Source organism: Balaenoptera ricei, chromosome 1, assembly GCF_028023285.1.
Source record: "Balaenoptera ricei isolate mBalRic1 chromosome 1, mBalRic1.hap2, whole genome shotgun sequence".
Classification (NCBI taxonomy): domain Eukaryota; kingdom Metazoa; phylum Chordata; class Mammalia; order Artiodactyla; family Balaenopteridae; genus Balaenoptera; species Balaenoptera ricei.
Genome location: NC_082639.1, coordinates 171050666 through 171071379, shown reverse-complemented (window position 1 = coordinate 171071379; position 20714 = coordinate 171050666). Strand labels below are relative to the sequence as shown.

At 42.3% G+C, this 20714-nt stretch overlaps 1 protein-coding gene across 5 annotated transcripts in view; it reads left to right on the top strand.

The window, feature by feature from the left end:
• The window catches only part of CNIH3 (cornichon family AMPA receptor auxiliary protein 3), a 277164-nt gene that overhangs the window by 100802 nt on the left and 155648 nt on the right, over positions 1 to 20714 (top strand). For all 5 annotated transcript variants that reach the window (XM_059941850.1, XM_059941823.1, XM_059941843.1 and 2 more), the window contains 2 exons: positions 9472 to 9717; positions 10169 to 10297. In XM_059941850.1, coding sequence (XP_059797833.1) covers positions 10232 to 10297 — 66 coding nt within the window. In that variant the 5' untranslated portion in view covers positions 9472 to 9717; positions 10169 to 10231. The remainder of the gene's footprint in view (positions 1 to 9471; positions 9718 to 10168; positions 10298 to 20714) is intronic.

The following is a 20714-nucleotide window of genomic DNA, read 5'->3' as shown; positions in this document are numbered from 1 at the left end:
TCAGGTTGGGAGTCATTTGGACCGTGAAGCTCTGGACACCAAGGCTTAGATGAGCGTCTCTGGTTGGTAAACACGTCCAAGTGCTGGGAGGGTGACACATCCTGATTCCCTGGGGACGCTCCCAGACCACACTCTGTGTGTCTCTTCATTTGGCTGGTCCTGATTTGTGTCTTTTATAATAAAACTTCAAGTGCAAGTCTAGTGCTTTCCTGATTTCTGTCAGTTGTTCTAGTGAATTATTGAACCTGAGGGAGTCACAGAAGCCCCTGAATTTTTAGCCAGTTATTCAGAAGTGTGGGTGGCCTCGGGTCCCTTGAACTTGTGGCTGGCATCTGAAGTAATGCCAGTCTTCTTAGGGGCTATGGTGTCTCTGCTGACCCTGGGGGTTGGTGTCAGAATTGTATTGCTGTATTCTACCTGCTTAGCACTTCCACATGACTTTTACTAAAGCAGAATAAAATAAATCTTCACTGTGGCCTTGCCAACCTTGACCCCTGCTGCCTCTCCAGCCGCGTCTCCTGCTACTTTCCTCCACATTCAGTGCGCTCCAGCCACAATGGCCTTTTCTCTGTCCCTCATACACCCCAAGCTGGCTCCATTTCAGGGCCTTGCACATGCTGTTCCCTCTGCCTAGAAAGCCTTTCCTCCAGATCTTTGCCTGGACTTCTCTGAGGGTGAAAGTGCTGTTGGTCTTGTTCACCTCTGTACCCAAGACCTAGAACAGTGACTTGATTGGTTGATTGATTATAGACTCATAGGTCACATAAGAGATCCGGCGAATCTGTTCATTGTGATTTTGCTACCTACAGGATCAAATCTGAGGTCTAATGTTTTGGCTAGATTGGCTCTGTGGCTATAAGACAAGAGGTTCTCTTTTGCTGTTATAGAAACTTTATGGTTCTCTAACCTTGACATTAGCCGAGATAGTAAAGCCCTGAGCTTGTCAGCTTTTTCTTTTCTTCTGCGAACCCACCAGTGTGTTCAGAAGCAGCCAGCCCATCCAGAGCCTTTACGTTCATCATTCCCACCCAAATGGTCAATTATAGCCACGGGTCTCTGCAAGCCTAGCCTCCTATAAGCACTTCATCGCAAGCAGCCAGTGGTGATAATTAAAGTAACCGTTTGCCACTGTGTACCATGGAGACCAGTATTCCATTTCCCACTGGCACTGAGGTAATCACTGCATTCAAGCCAAGTCAGCTCAGATAACCAATCCAGGTTCCCATCTTTGAGTCAGTTTCCTGGGGCTATTTTAGGAGCTGAGCATGAGTTTAGCCGGGGAAGCAAAAACTACTCTTTGTTTTTTAAATGGAGGGAATTTCACCCAGGAAATGGGTAACAAAGGCCTTGGAGCAGTGACAGAGCAAAAAAGGGGGAGGCTGAGTTGGTCATCTGAGGAAGGCACTCCACCTCTAGGGCTGGGTGCACAACGAGAACACGCTGTTACCCGAGCCCACGACCGCCCCGTGCTGCTGGGGCTGACACTCTGGAGCCGGCTGCCGGAGCAGGAACCCAGGAGCCCTCGCTCCCTCCTGCCACTGCTGCCGCCGCTACCGCTGTTGCTTTCGTCACTGCTGTCACTGTTTCTGTTGCCCTTGCTGCCGCTGCCACCAGACCTTTCATCTGCTTTCCAGTCTCCTCCCAGTGATTCCCACTGGCAGAACCAGCTGGCAAGGGAGTCTGGAAAATGTAGCCTCAGGCTTCTGGTCCTGGAGGTGGAGAGGAAGTGGAACAGGGTGAGTGTTAGCTGAGAGACCACAGCTTCTACATGGCCCAAGCTCAAGGGTCACTCCCGGGCAAGCCTTCCTTGCCCACCCAGACCAGAGCAGACCAAGCTGCGCTCACTTGCGAAACTTTCTGGACGTAACCTTCATAGAATTTCCTATAGTTTGTTATTGTACATTATATTGCATATGTACATAGATGTGTATGTATATTTCATATTTGTATGTATTTATATCAGTGTCTGTTTTCCCTGATAGATGATTCTGGAAGGCAGGCCCTATGTAAGTTTTGCTCTCCAGTGTCTGCAGCGCCTACATATAATAGACACTCATAAACGTTTATGGAATAAATGAAGAGCTCCAAACACCCACACTTTACTGCTCATACTTCATCATTCTCTCTCCTCTAGTCTTAATTCAGTTCCATCCATCATAATATTTCAAACCCCACAGTGAACTGTGAGACGATTAGTAAGAAAGTTTGCTGTTTAGAAGGGTTTTTATCACCCTTTTTTTAAAAAAAATGCACATTTCACAACGATGTGACACTCCAGAGCATTTCAGTCCCTCCAGACTCCCTGCCACTCAGGGTCAACTTTCAAGTCTGTGTGTCCTTCCTCTTAGTCCAGCATCAGGCCTTGAAGACCTCAGGTGGCATTAAGTTTAGGGGCCAGGTTGGGAAACTAGGTGCTATCAGGGAGGGCATAACAGCAATAGATGTAAGAACAGACATCAGAAAGTCCCAGGCTTGGGGGAGAGGGGAACAGAGGAGGGTAAGGGGCCTGTGGCATTGGATGAAGGTATGAAGCAGGGAGCAATTTCCCCTGAATCAGCTTGAACAATGGGCCTCTGTAAGGCTAATATTTGGCTTCTACAACATGCATTAGTCTGCTAAGGCTGCCATAACAAAGTACCATAGACTGAGTGGCTTAAAACAATAGAAACGTATTTTCCTACAATTCTGGAGGCTGAAGTCCAAGACCAGGGTGCCAGCAGGGTTGGTTTCTTCTGAGTCCTCTCTTCTTGGCTTGCAGATGGCCCCCTTCTCACTGTGTCCCCACATGGTCACCCCTTGGTCCATGTGTGCATATATCTGTGTCCAGATTTCCTCTTCTTAGAAGGATACCAGCCATATTGAGTTAGGGCTCACCCATATGACCTCTTTTTAACTTAATTACCTCTTTAAAGATCCTCACTCTAGATACAGTCACATTCTGAGGTACTAGAGGTTAGGATTTCAACACATGAATTTTGGGGGAACACAATTCCGCCTATGACATCACACCACCAAGCTTTCCTTCCTTCCTGCATATTTGGATATCTCTTTTATGGAAGTTTTTCTCAAACTGAAAGCTCAATATATTCTTGTGCTTGGTATTCATTGAGTTTCTTGGGTCTGTGGGGTTTATGAAGTTTTCAACAAATTTGGAAAACATTTTAAAAATACTTTTTCTGTCCCTCCCTCTCTTCTATTTTTGGATTCTAGTTATTTGGCTGCTTGAAGTTGTACTACAGGTACTTCATGTTCATGAATCTTTTCTTCTGCAATTTCTAATTTACTGTAAATCCCATCCAGGGTATTTTTCTTCTTCCAGTTTTATTAAGATATAATTGACATACAGTGCTTAAGTTTAAGGTGTACAACATAATGATATGATTTACATACATCATGAAGTGATGACCACAATAAGTTTAGTGAACATCTATCATCTCAAATAGAAACAAAATTAAAGAAACAGAAAAAAATTTTTTTTCTTGTGATGAGGACTCCTAGGATTTATACTCTTAACAACTTTCATATATAATATACCACAGTGTTAATTATATTTATCATGTTGTATGTTAACTCCCTAGTACTTATTTATCTTATAACTGTAAGTGTGTCCCTTTTGACTGCGTTTACCTAATTCTTTCTCCCCCCAACCCCTACCTCTGGTAACCATAAATCTGATCACTTTTTCTATGAGTTTGTTTATTTGTTTGTTTTTAAAGTATAATTGACCTACAACACTATGTTAGTTCCTGTTACACAACATAGTGATTTGATATTTCTATACATTTCAAACTGATCACCACAGTAAGTCTGGTTATAATATGTCGCCATACAAAGATATTACATAGGGACTTCCCTGGTGGTGCAGTGGTTAAGAATCTGCCTGCCAATGCAGGGGACAAGGGATCAATCCCTGGTCCGGGAAGATCCCACATGCTGCGGAGCAACTAAGCTTGTGCACCACAACTACTGAGCCCGTGAGCCACAACTACTGAGCCTGCCTGCCACAACTACTGAAGCCTGCATGCCTAGAGCCCGTGCTCCGCAACAAGAGAAGCCACTGCAATGAGAAGCCCACGTGCCGCGACAAAGAGTAGCCCCTGCTCGCCGCAACTAGAGAAAGCCCACGCACAACAATGAAGACCCAACCCAGCCATAAAAAAAAAAAAGAACCTGCTTATGCTTTAAAAAAAAAAAAAAGATATTACATAGTTATTGACTATATTCCCCACAGTGTATATTTCATACTTATGACTCATTTATTTTGTCATCTAGGGTATTTTTAATCTTAGACATTGTAATTTTCATGTATAGACATTCAATCTTTGTCTTCCATGTCTATATTTAACAAGCTTAAAATTCCCTTTAGTTTTTTGATCATATAAAATACACTTATAGCAAGTGTTTTGATATCCATGTTCACTAATTCTATCATCTTTGTCATTTCTGGATCAGTTTCAGTTGATTGATTTTTCTCCTTGTTATGGATTGTGTTTTCCTGCTTCTTTGCATGCCTGGTAATTTTTGACTGGATACCAGACACTGAATTTTGCCTTGTTGGGTTCTGGATACTTTCGTGTTTCCTTTAAATATTATTGAACTTTGTTTTGAGATGTGCTTTTAATATTTGTTAGGTGGGACCAGAGCAGCATTTAATCTAGGGATAATTTCCCCCCAGTACTGACACAAAACCCTTCTGTATACTGAGGCACTGTGAATCATGAGGGTTTTCACTCTGGCTGGTAAGAGCAGGAACTATTCCTGTCATTGTCTAGGGATTGGTCTTTCTAAGCCTTTTTTGTGATTCTTTTCCCAGTCTTAGTTTTTTCTCACACATGAGCTTATCAGTCCTCAGCTGAAGGTTGGAAGAGGACCCTCTGCAGGTCTCTTAAGCTCTCTTTTCTGTGCAGCTCTTTCATCTTTGGTACTTTGTCCTGTGGACACTAGCTACCTTGGCCTTCCTGTACGGCCATATTTGTGTCCTCAACTCAGGGAGACCATGGGGCTCTGCCTGGTTTTCCCTTTCTCCTTTCTGAGCCACAGCCTGGACACTCTCTTAAGACAATAAGGTGCGCCAATGTAGGACTCACGTTTGTTTTCTGTCTCTCAGGGATCACCGTCCTTAGTTGCCTGATGTCCAGTTTCTTGAAAACCATTTTATAAGATATATTTTGTCTGTTTTTTTCTGGTTGGTTCAAGCAGAAAAAAATAAATAAATCTGGTCTCTTTTACTCCATCTTAGCTGGAACTGGAAGTCAAATTATCTACAGTTACCTTTTTATCTTTAAGTAATATATTTAAACTTACATGCCCTAGTCTATCAACTCCAAAAATGAATCAGCATCTTAACTCTCCCAATGAAATGTGAAAACATTTGCATTCGCATAGCACCTCCCCCTTGTATCTCCTGTTTTTGGCACATTCTGAAATTTTTTCCCCCAATATATTATCATCAAGTGATTATTATTTTAAAATTGTGTAGCTCTTCTTCCAAGATTTATAACGATTTCATCATGTTTTGTAACTGTATTTACCAGTTAAGATTCATTTCTATGTTTAACTGAATTCAGATCATTACTAGTTTTTTTTAATACTTTGGCTTCTCCCTGCATAAGTTCATTATTTTGACTACGAAGTCCACTGTGGAAGGCAGAGTACTTGTGCCATTTACCTTGGTGAATTTGCACTTGCTTATATTTTTAGCTTTTAGGCTAAGCACACCTAGAATGGATCAGTCTCTCCAAGTGCACTCATATTGACCAATTTCATGAGAGATTCATAAGAAATCTAGTATGCTATTTTGTTCATTTATAGTGAAAAATTTAACTCCTTTCAAGACCAAGATACTTACATTCTCTGGTCAGTGTATTGTATCTCAATAGGGAAGTTTACGCAGCAGGTCAAATTTTTTCCAAAGCTTCTAGGTTCTTGTGTAATCACAGCAAGATAGCTGTGGGTGTGAGTTGCGCTTTTAAAATATTTAAAGACATCAGGTTCAGAGCACCTATCTCCACTGTAAATTTGTCCCCATGGCGTGTACACAGGATCTGTGAGCCAAGGCATCTCCTTTCCTGGATATCTTGGGTGAGTGCCCACAGTTACCTCTGACTTTTGTTTAGTCTGTTTCATTGCTAATTTGATGCCTTCCGTATTTATACCATTTTATCTGCTTCAACTTTGGATCTGTAACAATACCACAAGAATTTGCTTGTTTATACAGTGTTTGGTCCTAGCAATGCTTTATCTTTAAGATATTTTTTTGGTACATGTCAAATCTCATCCATTAAGAGCTGAGTGTTAGTTTTACTCTTTCAGTTTTGGAGGAACTTAGCAGTTGCCTCTCTGACAACGATCTCGTCTTTCTCGGAATGCCTGCCTGTTATTTGTTACTTGTTCCTGCCTTGTTCTGCTTGTTTCCTCTTGTAATAATGGTCTTATTGTTCCCAACTGTCCCTATCTTGAGAGATGTCCTATACGTATTGGAATTCTACTCGGTATTTAGCACAACATCTTATATAGAGAAGGTGTTCAATCGATACTTAGAAATTGGAATAAAAAGATAGATTCCCTGATCTCCTTCTGTTCTTTGCCATCTGAATGCCCAGATCTAGACTGATGCCCCATGTGTTCTTAAAAAAAGGGGATTTGGAAACCTATGTGAGTCCACTTAATATTACAAGGCATGGGCGACCCAAGCCACAGGGGAAGATAGACGTGAGCGAGTGGGAAGGAAAGGGAGCTAGTGGCTCAAGAAGGAAAATACACATGAAAATGCCAAGACATGTAAATTGAGCATGAAAGTCCAAGTTTTGTGAGTAGACTAATTATGATGACTGCTCAGAGTATATCTGAGCAACATTACTTAGTTATTGCCCATCCTAAATGCAGCCTAGAACCCAATTATTTCAGCTACAGTTTCTTGGTGGAGTGGAGTAACAGGCTTCTATTAGGGACTAATCAGTTCTGCCCACGTTCCTATATGAAACAGCGTTCAGATGAAACTCAAAGGATTCCAATGCCAAAGAACAGTGAGATAATGCCCACTGTGCATGGCAAAGAGACTGTAATCTCACCGGCCGTCAGTGAGGTCTGGCCTCAGGAATGTTGGCAGAGGGGGATGCGGGAGCATGGACACGCATCCTCATTCATCCACATCGGCTCTGGTCCTTCCCCTTGTTCACCCCTTTTCAAGGCTCTGCCCAGGGGTAATCACCTCCTGACTTACCTCTTCCACTCCAGGTGTGCTGGGTCAGGTGTGCTTGTTACGCATTCCGACACTACCCTGTGCTTCCTGATATTGTAGCCCTAAAACCACTGAACCATAATTGCCCATTTACTGCTTTGTCCCTCTCAGGGGTGGGACTGTGTCTTATTCGTCTCTGAATATAGTGCTGTTGGGCTGCACCCCACAGGCCTGCAAGCCTTGTAATTGCCCAGCTGCAGGACCAAAGGAAGAGCCTAGAGACAGCAACAGAGATATCAGTGTTTTATTGGATAGGGCATCTTTAAATGTCTGAAGCAAGGTCCTGGAGCGACCGTGTATGGCAGACAGCAGGCAGGACCTGGTAGCAGTCTTGGCTACTTGGGGGTGGGGGGATGTGGTGGAGAAGGAGGCTACCAGTTATAGTGGGAATTGATGTCAGGTTGGCTCATCAGTTACCAGGGAAACCAGCAGAGGGGCACATCCCTCACTGCCCCTCGGGTTGATGACCTGGGCAGATGTTTTCTGTTTGATCGACTATTGTAGTGGAGCTGTTCTGATCTAAAGATTAGAACAATCACTAGCTGGGCTGGGGGTGGGGGGCAGGCATGTGGGCAGTTACTGATTAAGCTTTACGATTAGCAGGGAAGGTCAGTCATGTGAGTAGGGTGTAGGTGAAGCAGGGACTGGTCGGGCAGCGGATGTACAGAGACCAAGAGAACAGTCATCTTGAGTGGCCTGACCATACAAATGCTTAGCACATAGTGATGCTGAATGAGCGTTCAAGGTGTACCTGTAGGAAGACCATTCGGATTAGAGGAGGAGCCGGTGGCTGAGACATTAGCTCACCCAGTTGTTACAGGACAGACACATCCTCGATGACAGAGATGCTGAGGCTTTTCCAGCCCACAAATATTACACGTCTGCAATGCACCGGTAAGTGGAGTACAGACTGTCCTGGGATCTGTACCATCTTAGATACTCAGCTGGAGAGAGATGTGAAAAGTGTGCTTGCTTTATGGGGACTCTCATGAGCTTATTTGGCCCTTCTAGCCAGGTGGGCCTCTAGCCCACCTAGTTGGCTTGTTTCCAGCCATCTTTGCCTGGTGATGCTTCTTAGCCTGTAAGATGCAGGTTGGGTTTCTTCTCCCCTGGCAAGAATTCCTTGCTGTTCACTCCCACAGCCAAATATGGTTGGGAGACCTCCAGTGCAGGATGGCCACATTGTGAGTTAGTTCGGGGTTTGGGGGACCCAGCTCATTCACCAGGTTTTGCTCTCTTTAGCTTGTGGGCATCTCTCCAGGCTGTTAGTACCCTCTGCTCCCATCGTCCTCCCACCACAACCCCTGCCAAAAATCTGCTCCCCTCTCAAAGGTAGCATTGCTAATGATTGGATGTGCATTCTTTCAGTCCTTTTTCTATGCATTTACACATGTAACATACAATAATGGGGTTTGCATTTCTTTTCTTTCTTCTTTTTACAAATGAGTTCATACTACAAATCCTTTGGTTCTAGGTTTTTTTTTTCCTTCCTTCCTTCCTTCATCCCTCCCTTCTCTTCTTCTTTCCTTCCTTCCATCTTTTTCTTCTTTTCTTCTTCCACTTCTTTCCCTCCCTCCCTCCCCTCCTCCCTTCCTTCCTTGCTTCCTCTCTCTCTCTCTTCCTTTCCCTCCTAATAAAATGGATGTTTATAAAGAATTATCTTGATCTTCTAAGGGTCTATAAAATACTTAATTTGCATTCAAATAATTGATACCTCTGTAGGAAGCATCCATTTGCCACAGGTCAACTACGCAGTTTGTTGAGGATTAATTAATCATGTAGTTTTGCAAAATTTCTCCTTTTTCTCTCGTAGGCATAAATAATCCACTGCAAGGGGGCCAGAAAACCATTTCAGAGACAACAGGGCAAGGGACTCCATTGTGAAAGTCCTGTTTGTGCCCTGGATTTCTAGCTGTCTGCTCAATTCCTATCTGTCCCCTGGCCCTGAACACCCACTAGTGTTCTGCCTGGAAACATGCCCTGACCTTGTCTGGGAGAAACGTGGTTGAAGAAGTGTCTCTGCCTGCTTTTGTGCACACTCACCTTGGAGCAACATGAAAATGATTAAACACTGGGATGGGGTTCTCATGGCAGATCCACATTTCTGTGAATAAATAACATTTAGTCAACATTTACTATATGCCAGGCAGTTATAAGTGCTTTACATGTATTAATGCAGTTAATTCTCCCGATCTTTTAAAGTGGGTTCTATCATGCTCCTTGTTTTACAGATGAGGAAAATGAGGCTCAGAGAGGTTGAACCACTTCCCTCAGGACACGCAGTGAAGTATGAAGCAAAGATTTGAACCGGAGCAGTCTGACTCCAGATCCTGTGCTCATAATCATGGAAAGTGTTGCCTCCAAATGTAATTATGGTTTAATGAAGACCGACAACATTTCAGTCATTGTATGAAGAACTTGGATTCGGTGATGCCTTTAATGGTCCTTCTTTGCAGATTCAGGACAACACTGGCCAGGTCTGTTTAAAGATCCTAGGAACTCTTTCCTTTGGAGGCTCTATCCTATATCATTTAAAAAAATAAAATGCTACACGAAATGTAATTTTTTTTTGTCTGTAAATACTTGGAAGACCTTTAAGAACTAATTTTGCCTTTGAAGTAATCAGGCTATGAACAATTTACTTAATTCACAATTGGCTATGATTTCTCATTCATACTTAGAATTCTTGTGAAGAAAGAAAGCCTAACCTATAGATCGTTTTTAAGTGTAATGAAATTTTTATGAATATTAATTTAATAAATGAAGTTGACATAATATTACACTTTTTAGGCATTTAATTAAATATTTATTGATTGTGGTCTTCCAGTGTTCTTTTCATAGTTTTGAGTGAGATATGTGTGTGTGTGTGTGTGTGTGTGTGTATATGTATGTATATATATAGTTTCTTTTTTTTTTTTTTTTTTACAGTCCTAGACCTTTCCTTTGCCCTTGAATGGACTTGTAGACCCAGCACTGTGGCTAAGGGGCCTAATGAACATTTCCATTCATCCATGTTCCTGGCCATACTCCACATCTGCTTGTTCCCTACAGCTGACCGTAAGTAGGCAGAATAACTGACCCCCAACTCCAGGTGGTTGGCTCTAAGGCCCCTCCTGCCCCAGATGCGTACCTCATTGGCTGCTGGTGGTGTTTTACAGGGACTCAGCTGAGACTGATAGGAAGAGTGGATGTACCTTACAGCAGGCACAGTATGTTGATGTTGTCACAAAGTGCTCCTTCATTCAATTCTTCCAGTTCGTTGCCTGCAGTCATGGGGCATTCACTTTCTTTCCTGGAATCATGAAGGGAGAAACTGCCATGCCTATAGCTAGGTTCTTCTGTCTTTTTGTATCACTTGCTCTTAGCTTTGTAATGGTGCCTCTCTGCTTTACTGTGTATTCTATCTGGTAATCTGGAATAGCACAGTGGCTACGAACTGGCTTTGGGAATCAGACATCCTAATCATTATGGCCCACTTTGTAAACGGTCACAGGGGTGAGATGTGGGGGGGGGAGACTGTGAAAGGAGCTGAGGAAGGCCCAAGAACAACTTTTCTTACTTCACATTTTCATTTCAACCCAATGCTGCAATTTCTGAAAAATGGAAGTATCATTTTCAGCTTTTAAAGTCAGTTAATTACACTGCTGTGAACTAGTCAAGTAATTAATAAATGTTAACATTTGCATGTCATTTTAATTAAGAAATAAATGTCTTTGAATGAAAAAGTGCCTGCAAGCTTATCCATTAATTATCAGAGTACTGAAAGTACCCTTTGCAAGGTGGCTCCAAAAGTACCTTGGGAAAATGAGCCATCAGTCACTTTTTGCTTGTACGAGTCACGGTGTTGTCCTTCCTTGCAGTTCAAACCGCCAGCCAGGTGAAGAGAGGGATCCCTTATCTGATAGGAGGAGAGGCAGAATCACCTCGACTCTCTCTATATAGTTGGGGCGCTAGGCAGACAGTCGGTCTTCTATGCAGTTTTGCTTCCATGGATGTTTCTGTTAATAACACCTTCTGTTTTCTACTTCTTTTATTAAAAAAGGGGTGGGGGGGAACAATGCTTTGTCATCTCATGAAATTAACTTCTTTGTGATTGGTCTTCTACTTCTTACGCTTTGTTAGGGTTTTCACACAGTCCCTGCCAGATAATCAGGTTTACGCTTTCAGGGGCAGGAGCTAGGCCTATCTATATTGCTCCTCTTTTGCAAAATTTTCTTATTTTTTACTGTAAAAGAAACATTTTTTAAAGCTATGAAATATAACACAATTAAGAAAAATGCATGAAAGATAATAATAAGGTTTTAAAAGTTATTATACAGCAAATACTCAGGTCAAAAGTAGAGCATTGCTAGCGTCTCAAAACCTCATGCATACCTCTTCCTATTACCACCCCCCCAACCTCCCTGAAGGTAACCACCATCTTGACTTTGATGGTTATCGTGTCTTTGCTTTTTTTTTTTCTTTCAGTAGTTTTACCACATAAGCATGAATCCCTAAACACCAAATTTTAGTTTCACTTGTTTTTGAATTTGTATAATCCTGGAGTAGGTTTCACTCTGCATTGTATTTGAGCAATTCATCCATATTGTCAGGAGTAGCTCTGATCTATTAATTTTCACTATGGTATGCCGTGGAATGAATAGACCACAATTTATTTATCCATTTTACTCATGGTGGACATTTGCCTCATGATAATGATGCTGCCATGAACATTCTTGTACATGTCTTTTGGTGTGCATTTTATGCATATGTAATGCCACTTCTAGGTACTTCCAGACCGACAAGTGGAATTTTTGGGTCACAGGGTGAGCTTAGTAGTCTCTATTGCAAACAGTTTTCCAAAGTGACTGAACCATTTTATACACCCTTCCCAGTAACACCTGGGAACTTCTGTTGTTCCACAGTCTCTCCTGCACTTGGCGTTATTAGTCTTTTCAGTTTTAAGTGTTCAGGTGAGTGTTTAGTGATATCTCATTGTGGTTTTAATGTATATTCCCCTTGTGATTAATGATATTAGGAATCTGTTCATAAATTTATTGGCTATTGGGATATCCTCTTTTGTAACACCTGTTCAAGTCTTTGGCCATTTTTTTCTACTGGGTTCTCTGTTGCTTTTTTTTTTTTTTTTTTATAAATTTATTTATTTATTTATATTTATTTTTGGCTGTGTTGGGTCTTCGTTTCTGTGCGGGGGCTTCCTCCAGTTGCAGAGAGCGGGGGCCACTCTTCATCGCAGTGTGCGGGCCTCTCACTGTCGCGGCCTCTCTTGTTGCGGAGCACAGGCTCCAGACGCGCAGGCTCAGTAGTTGTGGCTCACGGGCTTAGTCGTTCCGTGGCATGTGGGATCTTCCCAGACCAGGGCTCGAACCCGTGTCCCCTGCATTGGCAGGCAGATTCTTAACCACTGTGCCACCAGGGAAGCCCTCCCTGTTGCTTTTTTAAAATTTTCATTGACTTTAGTAGTTTTATTTATAGTCTGGTTATGAGCCCCTTATCAGTTACACGTGTTAAAGCTACCTTCTCCTGCTCTGGTTTGTCTTTTCATTCTCTTCTGCCTTCCAAAACAGAAGTTCTTAATGTTGATAAATAAAGGTTCTTAATTTTAATGTATTCAAATTAATCCTTCTTTTCCTATATAGTTTGTATGTTTCCTTTCTTGGTCATAAATGCATTCTCTTGTATTATTTTTTAAAAGCTTAAATTTTTTTTGTCTTTCACATTTTTGGTTTTTTTTTTCATTCACATTTAGGTCTAAAATCCACCCAGAATTAATTTTTGTGAATGGTGTCAGAGGAACTTTCAATTTTTTTCCTTATGTATATCCACCTGACCCAGTACCTTTATTGAGAAGACTCTCTTTCTCCCTTTGCTATTTATGCTGAGGTCACGCTTCTCTTCAGCTGACTTCTGTCAGTGACTGAGCACGGAGAGGGTACTAAAGCCTCATTTCTGTCCCATGTGGGGTTCTGCTAATGGGGACCTTTGCTTGGAGGCTACCCATTGGTCAACTGAGATTTTCTCAGGGCTGCACTGTGGTCAGAGGTTCTTGCTACCCCATCTTCCTTCCACCTCTCACAGGTGTCAGACCTGCACAGTGGTCCAAAGGCTCTCCCTCCTCCGCCACTCCCTCCCTCTTTATCCTTCACATGCAACTCCCCACTGGCCCTCTCTCCAGTCAATTATCTTGCATGTCTAATCCTGTTTTGACATCTGTTTCTTGGAGGACCTGAAATGACACAGAGTGGGCAGATCCTAGAGTGAGAGGGAGTCATACTTTAGTGTCAAGATGGCAAGAAGCTGGGCTGAGTTCAGGGCAAAAGAGAGCAGATGAAGAGACTGAGTTGAAGGATTTTCTGAAAAAAGAGTGAATGGAAACTGTGCCAACAATGTGGAGGGCAAGGGAGGGGGTGGAGCTGAAGATGACTAAGACTGAGACTAAAGCATTGTGTCATGGAGGTGGAGCTTATTTGAGGGAACCATCCATGACATTAGCTCCATGCTAATGAAGGGATTTTTTTGTGATTAAAAAAATTAATAGCAATGTTAAATTACATTTGTATTGAGTTTAACTGTGTATACTGAGTGCATTTGCACTTTATCTCATTTACTCTTTAACAATAGGAGAGAAGGGGGAAACAAGTAAGGGAGGTCCTATTTGTCTCCCGTTTCCTGTGGTCTTTACTGTCAGTCCTCCTGATCCAGACTCTTTCTTCACTTCTTTTTCCAACGGCTGAAGATTCAGTTGAAGAAATTGATCAGGTTAAGCCATTTCTAGTCCAGGTAAAAGGTCAAGGTAGTGTTAGCTCATGGTTAACATGTGGGAGAGATCTTAACGCCATGTGGTGGTTGGAGATGGGGGTGGAGGGTCTGAGATATACATTGATTTGGCCGGGAGACCCCATATTTCATAATACTCAGGGATGGTGACTTCACACAGGAAGGTGAAATGCTGGTTTTTAGGGGTCATTGTCAAGAAGGGGAGAGAGACATGATGGAAAGTGGCAAGTGTCAATGAGGAGGAAAGACCATTATGAGTGGATTGGCAGAAGGACAATAATGTATTAAAACATTTAGATAGGGTTGCACAGTGTGTGTGTGTGTGTGTGTGTGTGTGTGTTTGTGTGTGTGTGTGTGTGTCTGTGTCTGTGTGTGTGTGTTCTAGCTTCAGGTAGGATAATGAAAAAAAGAATTAGGTGGAGAGAAGAGAAGCATGAAAGACGTGTGGAATCAGAAAGATTCCAAAGAACTCTAAGATCCTTCAGACTGGCAGTCGTTGACGTAGCCTCAGTCAGCTACTCCATCTTAAGCAACTCCTGCGGCTGCTAAGCCCTACCGGTAATACGGAGGCTGTCTCTGCGAAGAAAGCTAGACTTTGAGTCTCCTTTCCATTCTAGGATTGGACAGACAGGTATTTATTTAAAAGTGCCAGATGGTCCAAGGGAGTTTCTAACTTTATACTGTTGGGTACCAGGTTTCAATCTAAATTTGAGCTCTGGTTTTCTGCTTTCCTGTTGGCCCTGGATTGAGAATAGCCTCTCATTTACCAGCCATCTGGTCCCTCCAAGTCTCTCCTGCTGAGTGATGTCTCCAAATATCTTCCCACAGAGAGGACAGAATCTCCAACAAAATCTGTAAGGTAAATACGTGTTTTTTTCCACAAGGGGATCCTGGGGAGGAATAGGTCCCCACGTTGAAAGGGTCCTTGTGACTTGAATCATGTTGATGTTTGATTCGATAGGGTGGGCTCCTTTGAGCAGTCACGTGTTGAGGTGTGCCCTATGTGGGTTTGTCCATTTCTGTGCTTCTAGATCTTCGGTTTCCTGAAAGTTCCTTTTCCAAACCAGCAGGCTCTGGTGCTAATTATCCGTCATATAGCATCAATAAACATTTTTTTATAAATGCCTGCTACATGCAAGGCACTGGTGGCAAAAAGGGGTAGAAGAAACAGTCACACCGGCGTTTGGAACATATCATTTGTTTTCTAAGATGACAAAAAGAGAGAGCAATTTAGCTTTAACCATAACAATAATTATTTTTAGGAAAATAATCCATTATTATCTCCATCAGGACCACGTCTGGATAGAAGAGGTAAGGCTGTCACCAGGGCTTGTAGAGACCTTGAGACAAATTACACAATTAATTTTCTCTGCTTTCCACTCTCAACCCCTGGCCCTAACAACCCAGCATTTTTATCCTGGTGAGATCAGGTCAAAATGAATGTCAAGGGCTAATTGGAAGAGGATGAGGAGTCAAAAAAATGGACGCATGGGACTGGAGGGGCTGAATAGAATTGAATGGAGGCGTTAGCACTTGGTTTGCTATGGGAAGTCTGGACTTTAGAGGCTGTGGGTGGAGGTGTGAGCCTCAGGCCCTTTCTTCTACGCACCAGATGGCAGAGCTACCTCACTGCACTCTGCCTGCTGCCTGGTCCACGCACCTGGGTGGCGCTGGCCTGCTCTGTCTCACACCAGGATGCGTCTCTCTGCCAGGAGGAGTAATTATAGTTGAAACAAATGTATCGCGATACCTGGATGGATACAGCTCAATTGACTCCTGACAGGTCTCTGGCTAAGAGAGCCTGCAGCAGCTGCGGTACCAGAAGAGCTGGTGGGGAGCGGGGATGGGGGGGTGGGATAGTTTAGGACTAAGCATGTGATGGGCAGACATCGCCCCACTTCCTAGTCCTCTTCAGTCTCACCTTACAAATGCCCCTAAGGCTGTGTGTGAGCAGATCTCGAAATGAAAAAAGTCCAGTTTCTTCAATTCGGCAGAGGTGTTCTCAATACCAACAGGCAGGCTGTCAAACTCTTACCCGTTTCCCAACATAGACTTTGAATGCTTGGAGGCTTCTCTTGAAATACAGCAGGGGAGCTTCCAGGAGTCGTAGACCTGAGTGTGTGTACGGGAAGGTCCACACTGCAAATGTGTTTATCTTGCAGAAATTTTCAACCAGTCTTGTAATTGTGGTTTCAGTGTGTATGGTCCAACTGCATTCCCTGAGTCACCGTCATGTCCCAGCCAGACCTCCCGACCTGCATCTTACCTGCAGCCAAGTGTGTTATTGTTGCCAGAGTGCCGTAGAGGTGAGGTGTATGGATCATGCCATCTGCTCTTAAGGGCTAAGGCTGTACATTTCCTGGGCTTGTCCAGTGGGCCTTACCCCAGGGAGAGCGTGAACCTAGCTCTGCCCTTCTTGTATTCTTTGCTCCAGGCCCTCTAATCTATTCAGTGAGCCTTCTGGATACTCTGCTTGCTTCCGAAGTCTCCACACCCGCAGCCCCCCCAGCTTGGGGCTTTCTCCCCTTGCTTCTCACCGGGCCCCCACCCCACTGTGTCAGGCTAACTCGTGCTCCTCTTTAGAGCCCAAGGTTAGTGTTGATTCCCCTGGAAAGGCGCAGCCTGCAAGCCTGGGGCCGTGTGCTCCCACGGCAGCCCCTGCTTCTCCTCTTACGCCGTTTATTACTCATTTCTCCTCTCTTTCTCCCGCTAAGCTGTGTTCTCCACGAGGCAGGACTGTGCTGAAGTTTCCGAGCACAAAGCCTGGCATGCACTAGGCTCTCAGGGATGAAGCGAAGGGACGAACCGTCTTGGTTGTCATCTGCTTCCCTCACCCAGCTGACGTCTGGCCAGCTCCCCTTCCTTTCTTCCTCTCGCTGGTTCACTCACCCCCTCTTCCAGACCGCCAGTGAAAACACAGTCCTGGCCTGGCTTGGTTTTTTTGTTCCTCCTGATTTTCATTAACTTAGAAATCCTATTGCTGGTCTCTATGTCATACCCGGATGCCATTTGTCTGAAGTCTGTTTGGATGAAATAATGAAACCTTGTTTATGTTGTTTGTTTGTTCGTTTGTTTTTCCAAGCTGCTTCAAGGTTACAGAAGGAGAAAAGCAAAACTGTGGGGAGAAGACCAATGTCAGAGGCTTTATTACTAAAATGTTGCTATTACCTGCAGCTCTCTTTGGTCTGGGGCTCTTTTGCATGACAGATATTTTCAAAATGATTTAGGGATTTAAAACATGTGAGCCGCAGTATAATCCAAGAGCAGGCATGGCGCAAGCCTTTAGCTTTTCTCCTTTCCTGCCTGTTACGTACCGTGTAGCGATGTGGAGGGCCAGGTTGAGACAGTGCACTGGCTTGCGGGCACCCACTGTGCCTCGATTTTCATTTATTCCACCACTGGGCTGTGGCTTCTCTCATAATGATTTCACAAAAGGACTATTTTCTAGTCACAAAGAGATCTAAAGAGATGGGAGAAAGGATGAAACACTTTTAGATGTTTATTTTCAGTAAAATTGGAACAAATAACGAGATTGTAAGATGGGGGACCGGGAGTGGGAAGGCTTGTTTGTTCCTGTCTTTGAATAGATCTGGAATCTGATCCTGTAGTCTTCTTCAATCTACCAACAAGTACTGGAGTTGCGAGAATGCCGCTATTTAGTTTTGTTCAAATTTGTTCTCAAATATTTACAGTGAAACAAGAATTAGAAGAATGGGCACCTAGCATATGCCAGCCACTGTGCTGTGTTATTTTACTGAGTCATCGTCTCATTTAATTGTTCTGCTTAAATACTGAGTAGCTTCAAAGAGTATTCATAAAATACATGTTATGTGTAAAGAACTATAGTAGAGCGAACACCTGTGTTCAGCTTTACCTTTGAAATCCCCTGTGTGCTCCCCCTGGAAGCGTCCTCCTCCGTCCCCAGATGTAGCCATTCTCCTTTTAACTTTTGCCAGTCTGGTAGGTGTGAAATGGTATCTCGTTGTGGTTTTAATTTTGTTTTTCCCTGATTACGAATGAGGTTGAGCACATTTTCATTTGGCTATGGCTATTTATATTTCTTCTTCTGCGAAGAGCTAGTTCAGATCTTTTGCCAACCCTTTTTTTTTTTTTTTAATGTCTGAAACATTTATATTAACATATTTCCATACATATTTCCATACAACCCTTTTCTATTGGGATCTGTATCTTTTCATTATAGATTTGTAGGAATTCTTTGCATATTTTAGGTACTACCTGCTATAGACTGAATGTTTGTGTCCCTTCAAAATTCAGAGGTTGAAACCTAATCCCCAGTGTGATGGTGATCGGAGGTGGGGCCTTTGGGAGGTGATTAGGTCATGAGGGTGGAACCCTCATGAACGGGATTAAAAAGAGGTCAGAGAGAGAGCCCCTGTCCTTTACATCATGTGAGGATACAGGGAGACAATGGCTGTCTAGGACTAGGAAGTAGACTCCTACCAGACACTGAGTCTACAGGGACCTTAGTCTTGGACTTTTCAGCCTCAAGAACTGTGAGAAATAAATTTCTATTTTTTATAAGCCACCCAGTCTGTGGTATTTTGTTACACAGCCTGAATGGACCAAGACACTACTACCTCAACTATGTGTTGCAACTAATAGCTTCTCTTTTCATTTTCTTTACATTGTCTTTTGGTGAACAGGCATTCTTAATTTTAGCTTAGTCCAATTTACCGAACTTTCCCTTATAAGCTTTATGCTTTTTGTGCCATTTCTGTGCAATCAAGTTTATGAACATATGATGGCCTGTATTGTCTTCTAAAAATTTCATAGTTTGGCCTTTCACATTTAAGTCTCTAGTCTACCTGGAATTGATTTTTTTTAAAAATTGAGATATAGTTGATTTACAATATTATATGTTTCAAGTGTACAACACAGTGATTCACAATTTTTAAAGGTTACATTCCATTTATAGTTATCATAAAATATTGGCTGTATTCCCTGAGTTGTACAATATATCCTTGTAGCTTATTTATTTTATACATAGTAGTCTGTATCTCTTAATCCCCTACCCCTATCTTGCCCCTTTCCACTTCCCTCTCCCTTCTGGTAACCACTAGTTTGTTCTCTTTGTCTGTGAGTCTGTTTCTTTTTTGTTATATTCACTAGTTTATTGCGTTTTTTAAGATTCCACATGTAAGTGATCACATACAGTATTTGTCTTTCTCTGTCTGACTTATTTCATTAAGCATAATACCCTCCAAGTCCAAGTCCATCCATGTTGTCGAAAATGGCAAAATTTCATTTTTTAAGTGAAATATCTTAATTAGAAAGTATTTGTAAATTATTGCAAATAGAGATCCTGAAGCTGTTGCTTCAGTGAATAAATCATCATTTTCAAAACAGTACATCACATAATTTCATTCTTTTTTATGGCTGAGTAGTATTCCATTGTATATATACATACATATATATATATATATATACACATCACATCTTCTTTATCCATTGGAATTGATTTTTGTGTTTGGTGTGAAATAGGGCAATATTTCTTTCTTTCTTTTCCCATGGAGATAGACAGTAGTCCCTGTAACCATGAATTTCCTCACTGATAAGCAATGGCAGCCTTGTCATAAGTTTATATATATACATCTGGCTCTGTTTTTGGAACTTCTATTTTATTTCATTGTTCAGTTTGTAACCCCTGTGTCTCCATTATCTCATTCCTAGAGCTTTATAATAATTCTTGATATTTGATAGGGCAAGATCCATTTTCTTGTTCTTCTTCAAGTGTGTCTTGGCTAGTCTTGGTCCTTTACACTTTTCTAGAAACTTCAGGATTAGCCTGTCAAATTCCACAAAAAACTCTGATATAACTGAATTTTTATAGAAATCCTGTGAGGGAAGTATTCTACCTACTCACAGGCGGGGAACTGAAGATTGAAGAGTTCAAGTAACTTGTCCAAGATCACTTAAATAAGGTACAAACTAGGTATTGCAATACTGGCCAGTTGAATATTAACCACCATAAAGTTAAAAAAATTTTTTTTCAATGTCCCTTATTGAAGCAAAAATTTTAACTCCTCTAAAATTTATAACATGGTTAATAGTGAATATTAAACTTCTTTATGCAAATTGTCTTTTACACAAACACTAACCTTTAAAAAAGGAAGGATGTAGAGAAATAGGATTATTATTTTTTAAAATTAATTAATTAATTAAAAAATTTTGGCTGCTTCGGGTCTTAGTTGCAGCATGTGGGATCTTCCTTGTGGCATGCAGAATCTTTCGTTGTGGTGTGTGGGCTCTTTGTTGCGGCGCTCGGGCTTCTCTCTCTTGTTGTGGCACACGGGCTCAGTAGTTGTGGTGCGTGGGCTTAGTTGCCCTGCGGCATGTGGGATCTTAGTTCCCGGATCAGGGATCGAACCTGTGTCTCCTGCATTGGAAGGCAGATTCTTAATCACTGGACCACCAGTGAAGTCCCAAGAAATAGGATTATTAGGGAAACTTTTTTTTTAATTTAGAAAAAGACAGTAACAAGAACTGTCAGGATGGCAATGATGTCCCCCTTCCACCCCCCCACCCTGCCCTGCTTTGTGGTAAAATATACATACAATAAAATTTACCATTTTAACCCTTTTTAATTTTACAATTTGGTGTCATTAAGTACATTCACAGTGTTGTGTAACCATCACCACTATCTTTTTTTCTTTTTAAATCATCACCACTATCTATA